Here is a 17,814-nt window from a genome sequence, read left to right as displayed (position 1 = left end):
CTGTCCCCTTTCATGTGGGTTGGAGGTCTCTTTTGCTTTTCCTGCTCCCCACTTCTCTGCCTGTAGGAGCCCAAATTCCCCGTCCTGGGAGTCCTGAAATCAGCCGCTTGCTGCTTCCCATGGCACTTTCCCATGTTTTCCTAGGATTTCAGCGTGTTCTGTCTCCCAGACAGCTCGAGGAAGCAGCTGCCTTTCTCGTTACTGTTCCCCTTTTGGTTGCTTGCTTCAGGCTTTAGCAGATGTTTATTAAGTATTTGTTGAACAAATGATGGGTCTTTTGCCTTCAATGTTCTATTTATTTGAACTCAAATGTTTGTGCCATCTTATAGACTTTTCATTTAGTGGAGCATATATCCCAGCTTATTTGAAGCTCTTCTAATTCAGTGTAATAAAAATTGACTGTGTGTTTCCTCTGGATCCCAGGTACTGGGACGTGGGTGTGTATAAGGGGAGGGTCTATGTGTTGACCCTCCCGCAGTACCTCAACGTTTGTAGCCCAGTACCTCAACGTTGTGGTCTTGGGAACTCTTGAAAATTATGAGGACCCCGAAGAGCTTTGTTGATGTGGGTTATTATTATTACTGTATTCAGAATTAAAACGGAGAAGTTTAAAAAAAAACTTTGAATTTATTTGAAAAGAACAGACTTAACTACATGTTAACATAAAGAACATTTTTTTCAAAAATAACATTTTTATGAGAAATAACTCCATCTTCCAAAACAAAAATGATTAGGAAGAATGGCATTGTTTTATGTTTTTGTATATCTCTTCTTTTATGTTTGGTTCATTAGACAAGACCTGCATTTTCGCATATGTGTCTGTTCATTCTGTCGTAATACGTTGTTTTGGAGGAACTATGTGAGGAAAATGTGGCCTCACACAGATCTGTAGTTGCAAAGGGGAGGCGGGTATTTTCATAGTCTTTTCAGGTGGTGGTGGGTAGCGGTGGATATCTCTGATACTCTGCTGGAACTCAACAGGTGGTAGTTTCTTAAAGGTTAGTTGCAATGTGGAATCTGAAACTGTATCAGTGAAGTTTTCATACTGTTACATTAAGATTCATTAGTCTTTCTTGCCCCCGGAACAGCTCATTTGCTCATGCATGATGTTACAACATCGTCCATTGGTTATTTGGAAAACACTGGCTCACTGAGTTATACAGATTTTCCAAATATGGGCACACAGTGTTATACAATATAAAAGAAAAAAAAAAAGTAATCACATTTGTTACCACCACCACCAGTCTCCTTAGAACTAAGTCTGTCCAGTTCATGGTGGCTGATGTAAGTTTTCCAAAATTCTAATTTTTGTTTTAAAATGTGAATTTTATCCTTTGTAACAAATGCTATGAATTTGTTTTTCTGGAAGTGACCAGCTCATTTCATCTTTGAGAAATCTGCCAATACTCTTTTTTTTTTTTTTTTTTAATCAGTCATTCTGTCAAGTAGAATGATATTCTGTGGAGAAAATGACCAAATGCAGTCACAGCGTGGTCACGAGTGCCTTTCCTAGAGATAAGCGCCGGCCCCCGGCGCACAGCACCAGTGCTCTGTGCATGTCCTGCCTGTTCTGTCGTACGCAACCCTACAAAGATACGTACTCCAATAACAGTAAATACTTTTCTAAAAGACCCTTTACTCAAGGGTCAAAGTTTTAATAACGTGAGGCGCTTTCTCTGCCCCATCAGAGCCCTTCTTCAGTGAAACCTGGCCATCTTTGTAATAAGCGTGCGGCGCTGACTAACTCAGTGCCGTCCTGACGAGTGCCAGAGTTTCACTCACCAGAGCAAATGTCAACATAGTTGGAAAAGGCAGATAACATCTTAGTGTTCCTCTGACGATGGTTTTGACCCCACGGACCTCCCTGGAAAGGTGGCGGGGACGGTGCGGTGATCGCGCTGGTGACGTGTGGCCTCGGCCCCCCCTCGGGTCTGGGCGCAGGTCACGCCCTGCCCTCCAGGTGACGCTGGCCCTGGCCTCCGTGTTTCCAGGGAGCCCCCCTGCCCCCCTCACCCCTGGGCCTCCTCGCTGTATTTTTCTCCATATCCCTTGTCACAACACACGCTGTTGTTCTCCGTTTGTCTGCCTCCGTCCGCTGAAATGTAGGCTCAGGATGGCAGAGATTTCCATTTGTCTTGTTCGGTGCTGTGCCCGGCACTGAGTATCTGGCCCACAGAGACGGTAGCGGCTGAATACCGGAATGAGTGAGTGGATGAACGGTGGGCAGGGCTTGGGCCGGGTCTCTGCTGCCCGCGGGCCTGTACTGCTCCCCACCGTCCCGGCCCCTGCTGACGCGGCTGTGCTCTCTCCGGCCCTTCAGCCAGTGCTGCCCCACACCGCCGTGTGCCTGGTGTGTGGCGAGGCAGGGAAGGAAGACACGGTGGAAGAGGAAGAGGGAAAGTTTAACCTCATGCTCATGGAGTGCTCCATCTGCAATGAAATCATCCACCCTGGATGCCTTAAGGTGAGCAGTCCCGGGGGCTCTGGCCGTGCGGCTCAGCACGCCCACTGAGGGCCTCCGGTGGTGCTGGATGCTGGGGGGCCCGGTGAGCTTCCTTCCCCGGACGACCTCCAAGTCTGCGGGGCTCTGTGTGTCAGATAATGAGCTGAGGCCAGGAAGAGTCTGGAGTAGTTCAGACCTCCCCCACCCGTGTCTTCGAGGGAATGAACACGTACCCCCCACCTCCCGATACCTCAGAACCACAGACAGTTCCCAGAGTCTTGCACCCAGACCAGTGGTTGTGCCGCTTGCTGGAATCCTGGCTCCGGGCTTCTGGGAGAACAAGGCCTGGGCCAGGGGAGGGCGGGTCCTGTGACAACAGGTGGTTGCGTCAGAGTTGCTGTGTGCCAAGGACCTGCTCCCTTGGTGTGCCCGGGGCAGGGCTGCCTTCTCGTGGGGACCGCCGTGCTGTGCCTGCCTGTCTTAGGCAACAGGTTCCACCGCTGAAGGGAAGAGACTGCTCTGGGCTGTCCCCAGAGAATGTCATCATGCCTGGCACCTCCCCATCATCCCAGGTGTCAGCCTATGTGTATCTGTGTGTTTTAGCAAGTTTGAGGTCGGCCTGCCCCAGATGTTAACTCAGCTCTGGAATGTCTCCGTTCCTCCGTGGTGGTAGTGGGGGTTTGCCTGGAGGCTCATCCTCCTGCACACACCTCCCACTCTGAAGGGGGCACTGTGATTTCTCCCTGCCTTTGGAAGTCAGACCTTCATGGTTTATTTGCCTGGTGACTTCAGTCTCCCAGATCAGATACAGCGCCTCGGAGCTGCTCACACTTAGCACCCAGGACAGTGCTGCTCCATGACTGAACAATTGGTGGGGTCCTTTCTGGGTGCCAGGCCTTGAGCCAGTCGCTTTACCTAGGTTATCTCCCTGACCTGTTGCAGAACGGTGGTGAGACAGGTACATTCCATTTCATGATCGAGGGCACCAGCCCACGGTCACTGAACTAGTAAGAGGCAAAGTTAGGATTTGACCCCTGGCCAGAATCAAGAGCCACCCGTCTGAGCCACCTTTGTTTTCTTTTGGTCAGGGATGGGCTAGAAATGACATCTGGGAGGGGGCTGTTGATGTTCCTCGCAGGTGGGGCATCTTCTGCCCCCTCCCTGCTTGCTGACTGGCGTGTGTCCTCTGCAGATTAAGGAGTCAGAGGGCGTGGTCAACGATGAGCTTCCAAACTGCTGGGAGTGTCCAAAGTGTAACCACGCCGGCAAGACCGGGAAAGTGAGTGCCGGGCTCCAAGTCCCAGGGGTCAAGCCTGGGAGGGGAGGACCTTGGCCTTGCCAGATGCAGCCTGTCCCTGCGCTGTCGGCCATTGGGGTGCTGCGGGTTCCGGGAGGGGGGCAAGTCCAAAGATATACAGTTGGTTTGTTCCTTCTCTCTTTTTGGCCTACAAGCAAAAGCGTGGCCCTGGCTTTAAGTATGCCTCCAACCTGCCCGGCTCCCTGCTCAAGGAGCAGAAGATGAACCGGGACAACAAGGAAGGGCAGGAGCCTGCCAAGCGAAGGAGTGAGTGTGAGGAGGCGCCTCGGCGCAGGTCAGACGAACACCCCAAGAAGGTGCCCCCGGACGGCATCCTGCGCCGAAAGACGGACGACGTGCACCTGAGGAGGAAGCGGAAATACGAGAAGCCCCAAGAGCTGAGTGGACGCAAGCGAGTACGGACTGGGAGGAGCTGGGCAGCGAGGGGTGGCCTGGCTGGTCCTGGGTGCGGGGCGCACGGGCGGGGGCGGGGATGGGCAGCGGGGAGAACTCGGGGTCCTGGCCTCTGGCTGCCCTGAGCAGGTCACATAAGTCCTGAGAGCCCGGCCCAAAAGAAAGGAGGGGAAAACCAGCGAGTCACTCCTCTTCCCACCCCTTTAGGCCTCGACGCTGCAAACGTCCCCCGGTTCCTCCTCTCACCTCTCGCCGAGGCCCCCTCTAGGCAGCAGCCTCAGCCCCTGGTGGAGATCCAGTCTCACTTACTTCCAGCAGCAGGTGCTCCCACGTCGCCCCGCCCTCCCGAGGCCCTGGGGACTTGCGAGTCCCGGGCCGCCCCCGCGACCCCCCTCCCCCCGGGTCCTCCAGCCCATTGCCGCAGCCGCCGCAGCTTCCCAGGCCCCAGTCCCGGATCGCTGGCTCGTGGTTCTGGCGAGGAGCCTGGGAAGCTGAAGCTGCTGCGGGGAAGCCCTGTGGATCTGGGAACCTCGGAGGATCCTGGCGGCCCCGCTCCGCCCACCGGCCTTTCCCGCTTCGGCCACGAGGTGGCGCCTGGTTGTCTTCCCAGCTCCAGCCATTAAGGCTCTGCTGGGAACCCCGCAGGCCCTGCCTCCAGGACTGGCTTCCAGGGCCAGGTCTGACCTCAGTGGGCCAGTGCACATCTCAGGGTTTGTCCAAGGGTGGGAGGTCGGTTGGGTGGGAACAGTTCGACCACATTTCTCCCTTCCAACTTCTCTCTTAAAAGCAGCAGGGAGGGCCCACTGTCCATCAGTCACAGTAGAGATGGGATTTGGGGGAAAGGTGACCCTCCAGCCCCTACTCTAGAGACTGTGGTTTCGTGGTGGGGTTGGGGGTAGAGGGGACCAAATCCCATGAACCCTGGGAGCAAGCTCTGCATGCTTTTATTCCTGTGACAGCTAAAACCTGGCAAAGAAGATAAGCTTTTCAGGAAAAAGGTACCGTCTTCCATTCTCCTGTCTTCCCCTCCCCCCCACACCTGCCCCTGGGTCAGTGGGTCCCACGTGGGAGGGTGGAGAGGCCTGGGTGGGTGCAGCCCTGAGCCTAGGGGCTTAGCTGCCCTCGCTCCCCCTCCTCCCTCAGCGGCGGTCTTGGAAGAACGCCGAGGACCGGATGGCTCTTGCCAACAAGCCTCTCCGGCGCTTCAAGCAGGAGCCGGAGGATGACCTGCCCGAGGCGCCCCCCAAGGCCCGGGAAAGCGACCACTCCCGCTCCAGTTCCCCTACTGCTGGGCCCAGCACGGAGGGGGCAGAGGGCCCCGAGGAGAAGAAAAAGGTAAAGATACGCAGGAAAAGGCGGCTTCCCACCAAGGAGCTGAGCAAGGAGCTGAGCAAGGAGCTGAACCAAGAGATCCAGAAGACGGAGAACAGCCTGGCCAACGAGAACCACCAGCCCATCAAGTCAGAGCCTGAGAGTGAGAGCGAGGAGCCCAAGCGGCCCCTGGGCCTCTGCGAGCGCCCCCACCGCTTCAGCAAGGGGCTCACCGGCACCCCTCGGGAGCTGCGGCACCAGCTGGGGCCCGGCCTGCGCAGCCCACCCCGTGTCATCTCCCGGCCCCCTCCCTCCGTGTCCCCGCCCAAGTGCATCCAGATGGAGCGACACGTGATTCGGCCACCCCCCATCAGCCCCCCGCCTGACTCGCTGCCCCTGGATGATGGGGCGGCCCATGTGATGCACAGGGAGGTGTGGATGGCCGTCTTCAGCTACCTCAGCCACCAAGACTTGTGTGTCTGCATGCGGGTCTGCAGGACCTGGAACCGCTGGTGAGGGGCGCTGGCTGAGCTTGGATGGGGAGGCAGCGAGGGACTGGCCCGGTGTCGGGCTCCAGGCTCAGGCTTAGACTAGCCCGGGAATGGCACATGCGGGGTATGTGTCCCCACCTTAGTCATCGTGGTGATCTTTCTTTCCTTCTAAGCTCAGTCCAGCTTAATTCTTCTCAAAGAGTTCCGGGTGGCTACAGCAATTTGGTCACGCTGGTCTTGTCAGAAGAGGTGAACCCTAGTTGATTGTCTGATTCAGCCCTTGGAAGCTGAGCTAAGGACCAGGCGGAGTCCTTGTCCTTAAAGAGGTAGCCCAGGTTCAAAGCAAGGGTTCCAGTTACTGATCTTAACTTCAGCTTTGGTATTTCCTAGCTTTCTGGCCTTTGCCGGGTTACTTACCTTCACCTGTAAAAGGGTATAATACGATGTCTGCCTAGAGCACTGTTGTGAGAAGTGGCCTGTAGGGGGTGTAGTAAAGCCCCCAGTAAATACTTAATGCAGAGCAGGTACTTGCTTCTCCCATGGGGGCCCGTGGCAGTCAGAGCAAAGGTGCCCAGGTGTGGGCAGGACAGGCGTTAAACGAAGGATCCAGAGGATGGAGTTAGGGAGTCCCCCACCCCCGACCTTGGTAGTGGGGAAGTTGCCACAGCCAGGGCCCCCAAGTTTGATGATGCCCCCTCTGCTGGGCCTGGCCCCCAGGTGCTGCGATAAGCGGTTATGGACCCGCATCGATCTGAACCACTGCAAGTCCATCACACCCCTGATGCTGAGTGGCATCATCCGGCGGCAGCCTGTCTCCCTGGACCTCAGCTGGACCAACATCTCCAAGAAACAGCTGAGCTGGCTCATCAACCGGTTGCCTGGTGAGCACTGGGCCAGGGACCCCAGAGGTGCGGTGGTCGGGGCTAGGGTGCATCTCCTGACCTGCCACCTCTGTCCCCCAGGGCTCCGAGATTTGGTGCTGTCGGGCTGCTCATGGATCGCGGTCTCAGCTCTCTGTAGCTCTAGCTGTCCGTTGCTCCGGACCCTGGATGTCCAGTGGGTAGAAGGACTAAAGGATGCCCAGATGCGGGATCTCCTGTCCCCACCCACAGATAACAGGCCAGGTGAGTGGCCAGGCCCAGGGCGTGCCCAGGGGGGTCAGCTTAGAGGCGGTGTGACCAGGCTGTGCCATTGGATCTGGTTTTCACCACAGGCCCCACCTGGTGCATGTGTTCTCAAGCCTCCTCTGGTCTCAGCCCTTTCCCAGAAGGTGCAGAGATTGTCCTGGCTGACATGTTCTCGGGCACTTTCAGGAGTAGAAGCGATGCGTGAGAGCAGAGGCTTCTTTGCACGCCGAGACTCCACTGGGGGGTCTTCGCGTGCATCTGACTGCTTCTCTGTTCATCTATCCTTCGTTGGCTTTAAGCCTCCATAAGCACGGGGGTCAGTGTAGTTAGAGATGGGGTCCCAGGAGGGAGCCTTCCTGGGCCGGGTTGCGAGAGTCATTGCTCCCCACCTGTCACTTACACAAGGAAAGCGTGGTGATCCAGAGATGCTGTGCTGTCCTGCCCCAACTGGCTGAGTACTGCTGGGTAGAGTGAGGGCTGTGTTTCTAAAATGTTCGGATTTTTCAAGACTCCAGAAGTGTGAGATTTGATGTGGAATCTTTAGATTTTTAAATGTAGGAACTAATGTGGGGAAATACTCAATGGCCAAGTGAAACCCCAGTGTGACACGTGGCTGGTCGGCCTTCGAGTGTTAGGTTAGTGTGACCAGATCTCCCCGGTCAGGTCGACATGCTGCCTCCCTCCTTCCTGCCCCCTCAGGTCAGATGGACAATCGGAGCAAGCTCCGGAACATTGTGGAGCTGCGTCTAGCAGGCCTGGACATCACGGACGCCTCCCTGCGGCTCATCATACGCCACATGCCCCTGCTCTCCAAGCTCCACCTTAGTTACTGTAACCATGTTACTGACCAGTCCATCAACCTGCTCACTGCTGTGGGCACCACCACCCGAGACTCCTTAACTGAAATCAACCTATCAGGTCAGTCGGGGGCACCCAGCAGGGTCTTTCTGGGACCCCGGGGGACAGGCTGGGACCTTCACATTTGTGGGGAAATAGTTTGTGTGCCTGCTCTCGGAGGGTCCCGGTGTTAGGGCGACGACAGATCTGTAACAATACAGACAGACGGCCTAGGCCAGAGGAGAAACATGAAACACAGCACTTACTGCTGGATTGCTAATACCTGCTGCCAAGAAACGGTGCTGGTAGCAGCCAGAGCACAGAGCCGTGGTTCCTGACCCAAAATACCGACTTGAGGAACTTCTCCCGGGTGGTGTAGATAGGCTGGCTCGCGCTGCAGAGAGGGGAGCAGGGCAGCGGCGGGCGGTGAGGCCGGGCAGGCTGGACCGATGAAGTAGCTTGGTTTCTGTTGCTGTTGTCCGCACTTACGTGCACCCCTCCTGACCCCGCTATCAGGGGCCTGTCGGAGGGGAGAAAACTCTGCAGCTGGCACCGGGGTTCTGCGTCTGCAGGATCCTCACTCTACTTGCTGATGGGCTGGAGTCGGTTTGCAAGGCCTGGGGCGTGACTGATGGCGAGCTGGACAGAGAGTGCGGCCCCCCTCCGCCCAGCTCAGCCAGATCTGGTCTCATTGCTTAGGATGTCAGATTGTGTATGTAAGATTTACACAAGACCTAAAAAAACACTTTTTTCCTCCAGAAATTAGCAACTAATAAAGGACACCTTCACTTCATGCTTGGTAGATACACACATTCCTGTCAACTGTGCCACACTTGAGGAGGAATGGGGAGGTTTGGCGGTATGAGACCGTTCTCTACCTAGGAAGCCATTCCTCCTCCTCCTCGGGGGGTTTTGGTGGCAAGGGTTGTCCCTCCCTGTGGAGGCGGAGAAGAGAGCTCTCCTGGCTCCCCGCGTGGTCTTGCACGGATGCTCCCCCCTGGGGAGAAGGGCCTGGGCGGGGCTGGGCATTGCGGTGACTCTCTCCTAGGAGTCCCCCGGCCGTGGGGCCGAGATCCCAGGATCAGTCCTCCCCTGCGGTGCCGACCACGCCGTGCCTGCGCGTGTGGAAACCCGCTTCTGCATTCGCTTTTCCACGAAGGCCCTCCCTTCGTCTCCGTACAGGGAGCTCTGCGTCCCGGTGAAGGGCTCTGCCGTCCGTGGCGGCAGACCTCTATACCCAGTCTCTTTGAGAGTCGTCTCTTTTTACAAAGTTTTCCCTTGCCATCAGTATAACTAATGATAAAAGTTAAGTCTGTGGCACAAAATAGAGGACAGTGGACATGCTTCAGGATCCATGAACTTGCAGGATCTGCTCTAGTAACAGAGTGAAGTCACAGTTGTCCAGCTTTTGTTATTCAGGCTGAATTTCACCGCAGAGTATTTATTTGGGTGCACAAGGCAGGCCCTTCCCTTCTCTTCCCCTGATCCCCCCCACCCCATACACAACCGCCTTAAAGTCTTTCTTCCAGTGTCTGTACTTCCACACAGCAAGCCTATGTTGCTATTTCTTGATTTTCTTTTTCCACTCGGGCATGCTGTTATTTATCAGCTTGCTGTGTAGAACACAAGGATTACTATTCTTACATCTTCTCCCCGCCTTATCTTTCTAATTCACAGTTAAGTCTCTATCTTTTTTTTTTTTTTTTTTTAAAGATTTTATTTATTTATTTGAGAGAGAGAATGAGATACAGAGAGCATGAGAGGGGGGAGGGTCAGAGGGAGAAGCAGACTCCCTGCTGAGCAGGGAGCCCGACGCGGGACTCGATCCCAGGACTCCAGGATCATGACCTGAGCCGAAGGCAGTCGCTTAACCAACTGAGCCACCCAGGCGCCCCAAGTCTCTATCTTTTTATGGCCACATAAGTACTGTCCACTGTTGAGCTAAATAGTGTACTGTAAGTACATTTCCCTTCTCGCACAAATTTTTTTTTTCCTGGAGTTAATAATAATTGCTTTTTTTATTATGTTATATTAATCACCATACATTACATCATTAGTTCTTGATGTAGTGTTCCATGATTCATTGTTTGCGTATAACACCCGATGCTCCATGCAGAACGTGCCCTCCTTAATACCCATCACCAGGCTAACCCATCCTCCCACCCCCCAATAATTGCCTCTTTTTTGCTTAGTCTCTAAGCGGACTCTGCACCAGACTCGAGTACTGTTCTGCCCCCACACAAATCCCTCTGGCCCCGACCAGTTTCTGCAGGAGCCCTCCTTTGTGGACTTTCTCCCAGACTCCTGCCTTCTGTTCAGCCTGGGACTGTCTCCCACTACCATCCTAGAAATTTTCTTGGTCTGTGTGTTGTGTAGGGTCCCCACTTTCCTTGATCCCACATTTTTGTCCAAAATGTTATTCCCTCACATTTAATTGATAGCTTAGCTGGATCTAGGAACCATGTTGTTTCAGAAAGTGGAAGGCAGGGGCGCCTGGGTGGCTCAGATGGTTAAGCGTCTGCCTTCCACTCAGGTCATGATCCCAGGGTCCTGGGATCGAGCCCCACATCAGGCTCCTGGCTCAGCAGGGAGCCTGCTTCTCCCTCTGCCTCTCTCCCTGCTCATGCTCTCTCTCTCTCTATCTCTGTGTCTCAAATGAATAAATAAAAACGTAAAAAAAAAAAAATCATGGCTTTAAAAAAAAAAAAGTGGAAGGCATTGCTCCTTTTTCTTTGCCTTCCAGAGTCTAATCCAGACCCACTTGATACTTCATCCTTCGGTGAATATTTTCTCTACTCGGAAGTTTGTTAGGACATTTTCTTTGTTTCTATTTTTCTGTAATTTTTTTTTAAAAGGTTTTGTTTCTTTTGAGAGAGCAAAGGAGCAGGGGTAGGGGCAGAGGGAGAGGGAGAAACAGACTCCTCACTGAGTAGGGAGCCCAATGTGGGGCTCCATCCAGGGACTCTGGGATCATGACCTAGGGCAGAGGCTTAACCCACTGAGTCACCCAGGTGCCCCTAGTTTTCTGTAATTTTTGATGATGAGCCTTGGTTTGAATCTTTTCATGCAGCACGCTCATGAGCCCTTTCGATCTAGAAACAAATGTCCTTCAGTTCTGGGAAATTTCCTTGAATTATTTCTTAATTTCCTTTTCTTCTGTTTTCTCTGTATTAACTAGTGCTCTGATACCCTTTTTTTTTTCCTTCTTTTTTTTTTTCCTCCTGTTTTCCATCATCGTGTCTTCTTTTTTCTTTTCTGGGAATTTTCTTCTACTTTATCACACAATTCATACAGTGTTTTGTTTTTTTAAGATTTTTTTTATTTGAGAGAGCAAGTGGGGGGAGGAGCAGAAGAAGAGGGACAAGCAGACTCCCCACTGAGTGTGAGCCCAGTGCAGGGCTCGATCCCACGACCCTGAGATCATGACCTGAGCCAAAACCAAGAGTCAGACACCTAATCGACTGAGCCACCCAGGTGCCCCGGTTTTTATTGCTGTTGTTTATGTAGGTCAAAAACAGTCAAAACATGGGCAGTTCCATATGGTTCAACCTATATTTTTAATTTTCCAGCTTTATTTTATTCACTGAACTCACACCCTCCCCCTACATCCCCCCACCCTCTCCCCTCACCTGTTCTTTGTACTTTTGTAAAGAGGCCTATTCCTGTTTCTTAGATCCATCCTGAGGATATTGATAGTTTTATTTTCTTCTCCCTGCATATACTTTTTCCTTCAGACGTAGTCAGTGGCCCTCATGAGAGATCCTCCTCAGATTTAGTGTCAGTGCGTGGTTGTCCGCTTTGGGGTGACCGGAGGCTGTGGACATCAGTCAGTGTGTGGTCAGCATGGGTTATTTCTTTGGGGAAACTCAGAGGTGAGATCTTTCAGACTTTTCTCTTGAGCTGGTCAGGGCTGCCAAAAGGATTCTCTTTGACCTCCCAACTGGAGGGTGCAAGCTAGGCTGCCCGGTGTCCTAGGGCCTGGCAAGGGAAGGCGGCTGGGGCATCTCAACAGTCAGCAGGGAAGTTTCCCCATAGACCCTGATTTTGGCTGGGTGCTCCAGCCTGCTGTGCCAGATGGTGCCCAGACCAGAGACTGAAACTCCACTCTTCTGCAGAGAGAAGAGCAGGTGCACGAGCCAGGGGTGGGCAGAAGCAGGCTCCATGCCCAGCAGAGCCCAATGCAGGGCTCCATCTCACAACCATGAGATCATGACCTGAGCTGAAATCAAGAGTCGGAACTGAGCCACCCCGGTGCCCCAAGTTGTAGTTCTTTATATATATACTCTGGATATTAATCTCTTATCAGATACATGATTTGCGAATACTTTTGCGCATTTTTTGTGTTGTCTTTTCACTCACTTGTAGTGCCGTTTGCATAAATGTTTTTAACTTTGATTTAGTTCAGTCTCTTTTTGTTTGTATTTTTGGTATGGTGTTAAGAAACCATTGAGAAATTCAGGGGTGCCCGGGTGGCTCAGTCAGTTAAGTGTTTGCCTTCAGCTCCAGTCATGATTCCAGGGTCCTGAGATTAAGCCCTGGCTTAGTGGGGAGACTGCTTCTCCCTCTGCCCCTCCCACCACTCCCCTGCTCATGCTCTGTCTCTCAAAATCTTTAAAAAAAGAAAAACGAAAGAAACCGTTGACTAATTCAAAGTCATACAGTTTTTAGCTCCTATGTTTAGGTCTAAATAATTTTGAGTTAATTTTGTGTATGGTATGAGGTAGAAGGTCCAGCTTCATTCATTTGTATATGGATATCCAATTTTCCCAGCACCATTTGTTGAAAACTTTGTCTTTTACCCACTAAGTGGTTGTGGCACCTTGCCAGAAATCTTCGAAGATTCAAGGGTTTAATTTCTGGGCTGTCAGTTCTGGTCTCTTCGTCTATATGACCTTAATGCCGGTAATACATGCTGTGGCTTTGTAGTGAGTTTGGAAGTCAGGAAAATTGAAAACAATTTTGTTTTCTAGACTGCTTTGGCAATTCAGGATCCCTTCCTTACATTTCTACATGAATTTTAGGATGGATTTTTGTATTTCTGTAAAAAAATGCTGTTGGTATTTTATAGCAACTTCACTGAATCTGTAGATTGCTTTGAGTAGTGTTGACATTTTGACATTTTAACAATATTAAGTCTTCCCATGAATATGGGGTAGCTCTCCATTTCTGTCTTTAAATTCTTGCAGCACTTTTTTAGTTTTCAGTGTAAAGTCATTCACTTCATTGGTTAAACTTATTCCTAAGTATTTTATTCTTTTTGATGCTACTGTAAGTGGAATTGTTAATTTTCTGACTGTTCATTGCTAGTGTATAAAAATGCAACTGATTTTTGCGTGTTCATTTTGTATCCTGCAACTTGGCTGAACTTGTTTACTTTTTTTTTTTTTTTTAAACCAATTGTTCTTTTTCTTTTTTTTTTTTTTTTTTAAGATTTTATTTATTTATCTGAGAGAGAGAATGGGAGACAGAGAGCATGAGAGGGGGAGGATCAGAGGGAGAAGCAGACTCCCCGCTGAGCAGGGAGCCCGATGTGGGACTCGATCCCAGGACTCCAGGATCATGACCCGAGCCGAAGGCAGTTGCTTAACCAACTGAGCCACCCAGGCGCCCTGAACTTGTTTACTTCTTTATGCCACCTCCAACCCTGGGACGTGGATAATCATGAGGCCTACACTAGGGCTGTATTATTTTGATAGTTTGCCTGTACTGTTTTCATTCCTACTCACCTGAATGGAAAAAAAAGTGCAGATGCTAGTGATGAGAAAGAGAGGCCTCCATCTGAACACCAGAGATGAAGGAATTTATCTGGCCCAGAGGGGGAGCTCTGAGCCCCAGTTGGATGCTAACTGGCATTGAAGCCAATTGACTATGGATTCAGTTCTAAAACAAAAGAGGGTGGTAAAAGCAAAATATAAATTAATAGAGTATGGGTAGAAGAGCGTGTCTCTAAGTGAGGGCATGATGAAGGATTCCAAATTCTGGGTTTGCTCGCTGTCAACAGAATCTCGCCAGCCCCTTTTAACACCCAGGTCTTCTGCATGGGTTTCCAGTAAACATTTAGTAAGGGGGCTCACAAGCACGCTGTGCCTCGCTTGAAAGCCCTGGTGCCCATATCAGGGAAAAGGATCCCAAGATGACCATACAGATGTTCTCACTCTCACCCTTTGCTCCCTACCTTCCCCCGGAACTGATCTGAAGGGAATAAGCTGATAAGTGCACAAGAGCGTACACAGGGAGGACTTACCGACAATAAATTAGATAGGAAAAGCAAGCTCTTTAATATATCGTGTGATCCTGTCTTTGTTAAACAGCATAGACAGGAGACCTATTTATGTGAGAATATATACATATAAAGAGGCAATGATTTAAGCTTGTAAGTGATTTTACTGGGAAGTCTGAATGCTTTTCAAGCATACATGAACCTTTATAATGGGGAATTGTTCCAACTACCAATTTAATGAGAGCTTTCCAGCAAGTGCAGTTTTCCCTCGGGCACTAGGGACTGGACTATGCTCAAGGGCTCTGTCCTGTTTCTTCATTGCTCGGTGCTGGGGTTGGGGCGGGGGCGGTAGGGGCCTGTGGCCTCTGTCTGCAGTCCCTCCACCTCACGTTGTCTCCTCTTCCCTGCAGACTGCAATAAGGTTACTGACCAGTGCCTGTCCTTCTTCAAACGCTGTGGAAACATCTGTCATATTGACCTGAGGTACTGCAAACAGGTGACCAAGGAAGGCTGTGAGCAGTTCATAGCGGAGATGTCTGTGAGTGTCCAGTTTGGGCAAGTGGAAGAAAAACTCCTGCAGAAACTGAGTTAGTCCAAGGACAAGTATGTAAATAAGGGGGGGTGGGGGGAGGGGACACGGCCGGGGAGGGGAAAAAACTTTACAGAAACTAGGGCTTTTATTTTCAATTCGGAACTTGAAACAACAGACCACACGATTCCATTTGGCAAGTCTCGCTGAGGGAGAAGCCGTTCCACCACCTGTTTGGGGGATGAGTGAACCGGACACTTCGCTTTGGGCTCTGAATTATAACTGCACTGCTTTCTGGACCATTTCTAAAGGCAGCCTTTTTCAAGAAGACATTCCCACGGGCGAGGAGGATGGATGTTGAAGAAATTCTCTTACTGAAGCGTGAGCTTAGGAGTTTGGATGGTGGTGGTGGTTTGGTTCTGGACGCCTCATTCCTTGCAACTCTGGGGGGCGGGGTCAACGTCAAGTGGACCACACACCACATCTGCTGCCGCTGTGACACTTTTTGTTTGTTTGGTTTTGTTACATCTTACATTATGCAGAACTATTTTTGTACAAATTGTTTAAAAGTTATTTATGCAAGGTTTGAATGCATACCTGTGTTTTTATTGTTTTGAGATTGCCAACTTTCCTGGTTTCCTTAAGGTAGGAGAGAACTTAACCTGTACTTCATCGATACAAATAATCGTCTCCACACGTGCCCAGATCTGGCAAAGCAGGTGAAGACCTTCCAATTAAAAGCATGTTTAACTGGAAGTTGAGAGCCTGCTTTGTACGTCAAGAATTACATAAGCATGTGGATATATGTTAATTATAGTCGAAGTAAGACACTTTGCCAAGTTTCCTCTGTATAGAATTCACCCATTTCTCAAAATTTTAAAATTCAGACTTCAGCCTTTGCACTCAGGAGGGTTTTGCGCCGGCATGAGCTCTTGTACTCTACACAGATCTAATTTATACGGTGGGTCAAGAAGTAGAATAAATGATCCAACATAGCCTTTCTTTTCCTTTTTTTTCTCTCCCTTGAAGTGAGTTGAGTTCTCGTTCAAAGTTGAGAACATGGCTGTTTCCGCGCTGTCAAGTTACGCCTTCATCGGTGCCATTGTTGTAAGGTGGTGTTTTCCTAGACCTTCCCCGATGCGGTTTTACCTTTGTTGAATTTGTATAAACAATTGTACAAAAAAGCACTCTTGGCCTTGGAGAGTTTCTGTTCGAGTGGACTCGGAATCGGATTGAGAAGTCCAGAGGCAGCGGTCTCGACATGGTATAAACACCCTAGCTCCGTCCGCGGAGGAGCGCGGCCCGTGTGTGCCACCAGCGGCAGGTGGCTTACCTGCGGGGCTGCCGGAAAGAACTGCCACAGCCCCAGGGGCGCGGGGGGGGCTGTCCTCTCCTCAGCCTCTCCCTGGAGGCCACTGATGCACTGGGGCCAGCGGGCGAGGGAGGAGCCGACTCTTGGGCCAGGGCGGCGGGAGGCACGTGGTTGTGAGAGGATGTCTCCAACTGGAGACACACAAACCAGGGAGAAGGCCTTTTAGATCACAGAATTTTTTTAAAAGGGTCTTACAACCTTCTCCCCTTTGGAAAGGACTGCTCCAGTGAATCTGAAAATGGAGAAGATAACCCACCTTCCTTCCTCCGTAATTTGTTGCCCCCCCGCCTTTTTTTTTGCCACAAAATGGTTTTAGATCCTACCCAGTCTCATGCTGCCTGTCAGTTTAAACCCAGAGATCCTTTGATGCAAACTGGAGACCTCTGCAGCTGTTACACCCCAAAATTGAACTCGGGAGATGCACTTTAAAGAGGTAAGATTCGTTGAACACTATGTTTTGTTTGTTTTTTAAGATTTTATTTATTAGAGCACCAGGCGGGCGTGGGGGCAGAGGGAGAAGCAGACCCCCCACTGAGCAGGGAGCCCAATGTGGGACTAGCCAACCAGGACCCTGGGATCATGACCTGAACCGAAGGCAGATACTTCACCAACTGAGCCAACCAGGGGCCCAACGCTATGGTTTGTTTATAAAAGTGTGGCTTACCTTTGCAAGCCTGTTCATTCATCATGGAGCAACCCCCCCCCCCCCAGAGGCCAGCCTGAGTTCTCCGAACTTCCAAATAAGTGTTACCCTGATGTCCAGTAAGGGCCTCCTCTTCTCTGGGAATTGCTTTAAGGATAACTGTGTTCTCCAGGTGAACAGTCACTGGGGCCGGAGAGCCCTGTTTCTCCTGTAATGTTTCCAGGAGTCCGCAGGTCTGCCAAGAAGAGGCAGAGAGGGCTGCCAGGGCTGGGGAGCCAAAGCTACCATAGGGACATGCCTCAGAACCAAGACACTGGTCTCTCCAGGCTTGAGGCAGGCCACCATCCTGTAGTGGTTGCATATGAGCTCCCCTGGGTGTCCTGAACAAACCAAAGATACCCCATTACAGTTTCGGTACAGACATAATTATTTTTAAAAATGAGCTTTAGGGATACCTGGGTGGCTCAGTCAGTCATGATCCCAGGGTCCCGGGATGGAGCCTCGGGTCAGGCTCTCTGCTCAGCCGGGAGCCTGCTTCTCCCTCTCCTTGCCGCTCCCTCTGCTTGGCTCTCTCTCTCACTCTCTCTCTGTCAAATAAAATCTTTAAAGAAAATAAAAATACAAATAATAGTAAAGGGCACCTGGGTGGCTCAGTCGGTTAAGCGTCTGCCTTCGGCTTAGGTCACGATCCCAGGGTCCTGGGATCAAGTCCCACCTTGGGCTCCCTCTACGGGGAACCTGCTTCTGCCTCTGCCTCTTTGTCTCTCACGAATAAAATCTTTAAAAAAAAAAACAACAGGGCGCCTGGGTGGCTCAGTTGGTTAAGCGACTGCCTTCGGCTCAGGTCATGATCCTGGAGTCCCGGGATCGAGTCCCGCATCGGGCTCCCTGCTCGGCAGGGAGTCTGCTTCTCCCTCTGACCCTCCTCCCTCTCATGCTCTCTGTCTCTCATTCTCTCTCTCTCAAATAAATAAATAAAATCTTAAAAAAAAAAAAAAAAAAAAAAAAAAACAACAACACAAAAAAACAATGAGCTTTAGATGAGGCCAGCCTGAGCTAAATGCTTGTAAATAGTTGCTGAGTGCATAGACCATAACTGATGAAGCCAAAAAAGGACCATAAGCCAGAGG

General features: G+C 51.1%; 1 protein-coding gene across 12 annotated transcripts in view; it reads left to right on the top strand.

Annotated features, from left to right (window-relative positions):
- KDM2B (lysine demethylase 2B) overlaps positions 1–15,856 on the top strand; it is a 116,941-nt gene extending 101,085 nt beyond the window's left edge. For 10 of the 12 annotated variants that reach the window (XM_032431345.1, XM_032431347.1, XM_032431350.1 and 7 more), the window contains 10 exons: positions 2,321–2,464; positions 3,636–3,722; positions 3,887–4,156; positions 4,362–4,475; positions 5,114–5,152; positions 5,298–5,977; positions 6,674–6,837; positions 6,919–7,080; positions 7,783–8,001; positions 14,551–15,856. In XM_032431345.1, the coding sequence (XP_032287236.1) occupies positions 2,321–2,464; positions 3,636–3,722; positions 3,887–4,156; positions 4,362–4,475; positions 5,114–5,152; positions 5,298–5,977; positions 6,674–6,837; positions 6,919–7,080; positions 7,783–8,001; positions 14,551–14,732 (2,061 nt within the window). In that variant the 3' untranslated portion in view covers positions 14,733–15,856. The remainder of the gene's footprint in view (positions 1–2,320; positions 2,465–3,635; positions 3,723–3,886; positions 4,157–4,361; positions 4,476–5,113; positions 5,153–5,297; positions 5,978–6,673; positions 6,838–6,918; positions 7,081–7,782; positions 8,002–14,550) is intronic. The other 2 variants (XM_032431346.1, XM_032431349.1) reach the window with 1 other exon arrangement.
- The last annotated feature ends 1,958 nt before the right edge of the window (positions 15,857–17,814 follow it).

The sequence above is a fragment of the Phoca vitulina genome, unplaced genomic scaffold (assembly GCF_004348235.1).
Source record: "Phoca vitulina isolate PV1807 unplaced genomic scaffold, GSC_HSeal_1.0 scaffold46, whole genome shotgun sequence".
Taxonomy (NCBI): domain Eukaryota; kingdom Metazoa; phylum Chordata; class Mammalia; order Carnivora; family Phocidae; genus Phoca; species Phoca vitulina.
This window is presented reverse-complemented; position numbering and strand designations above follow the sequence as displayed.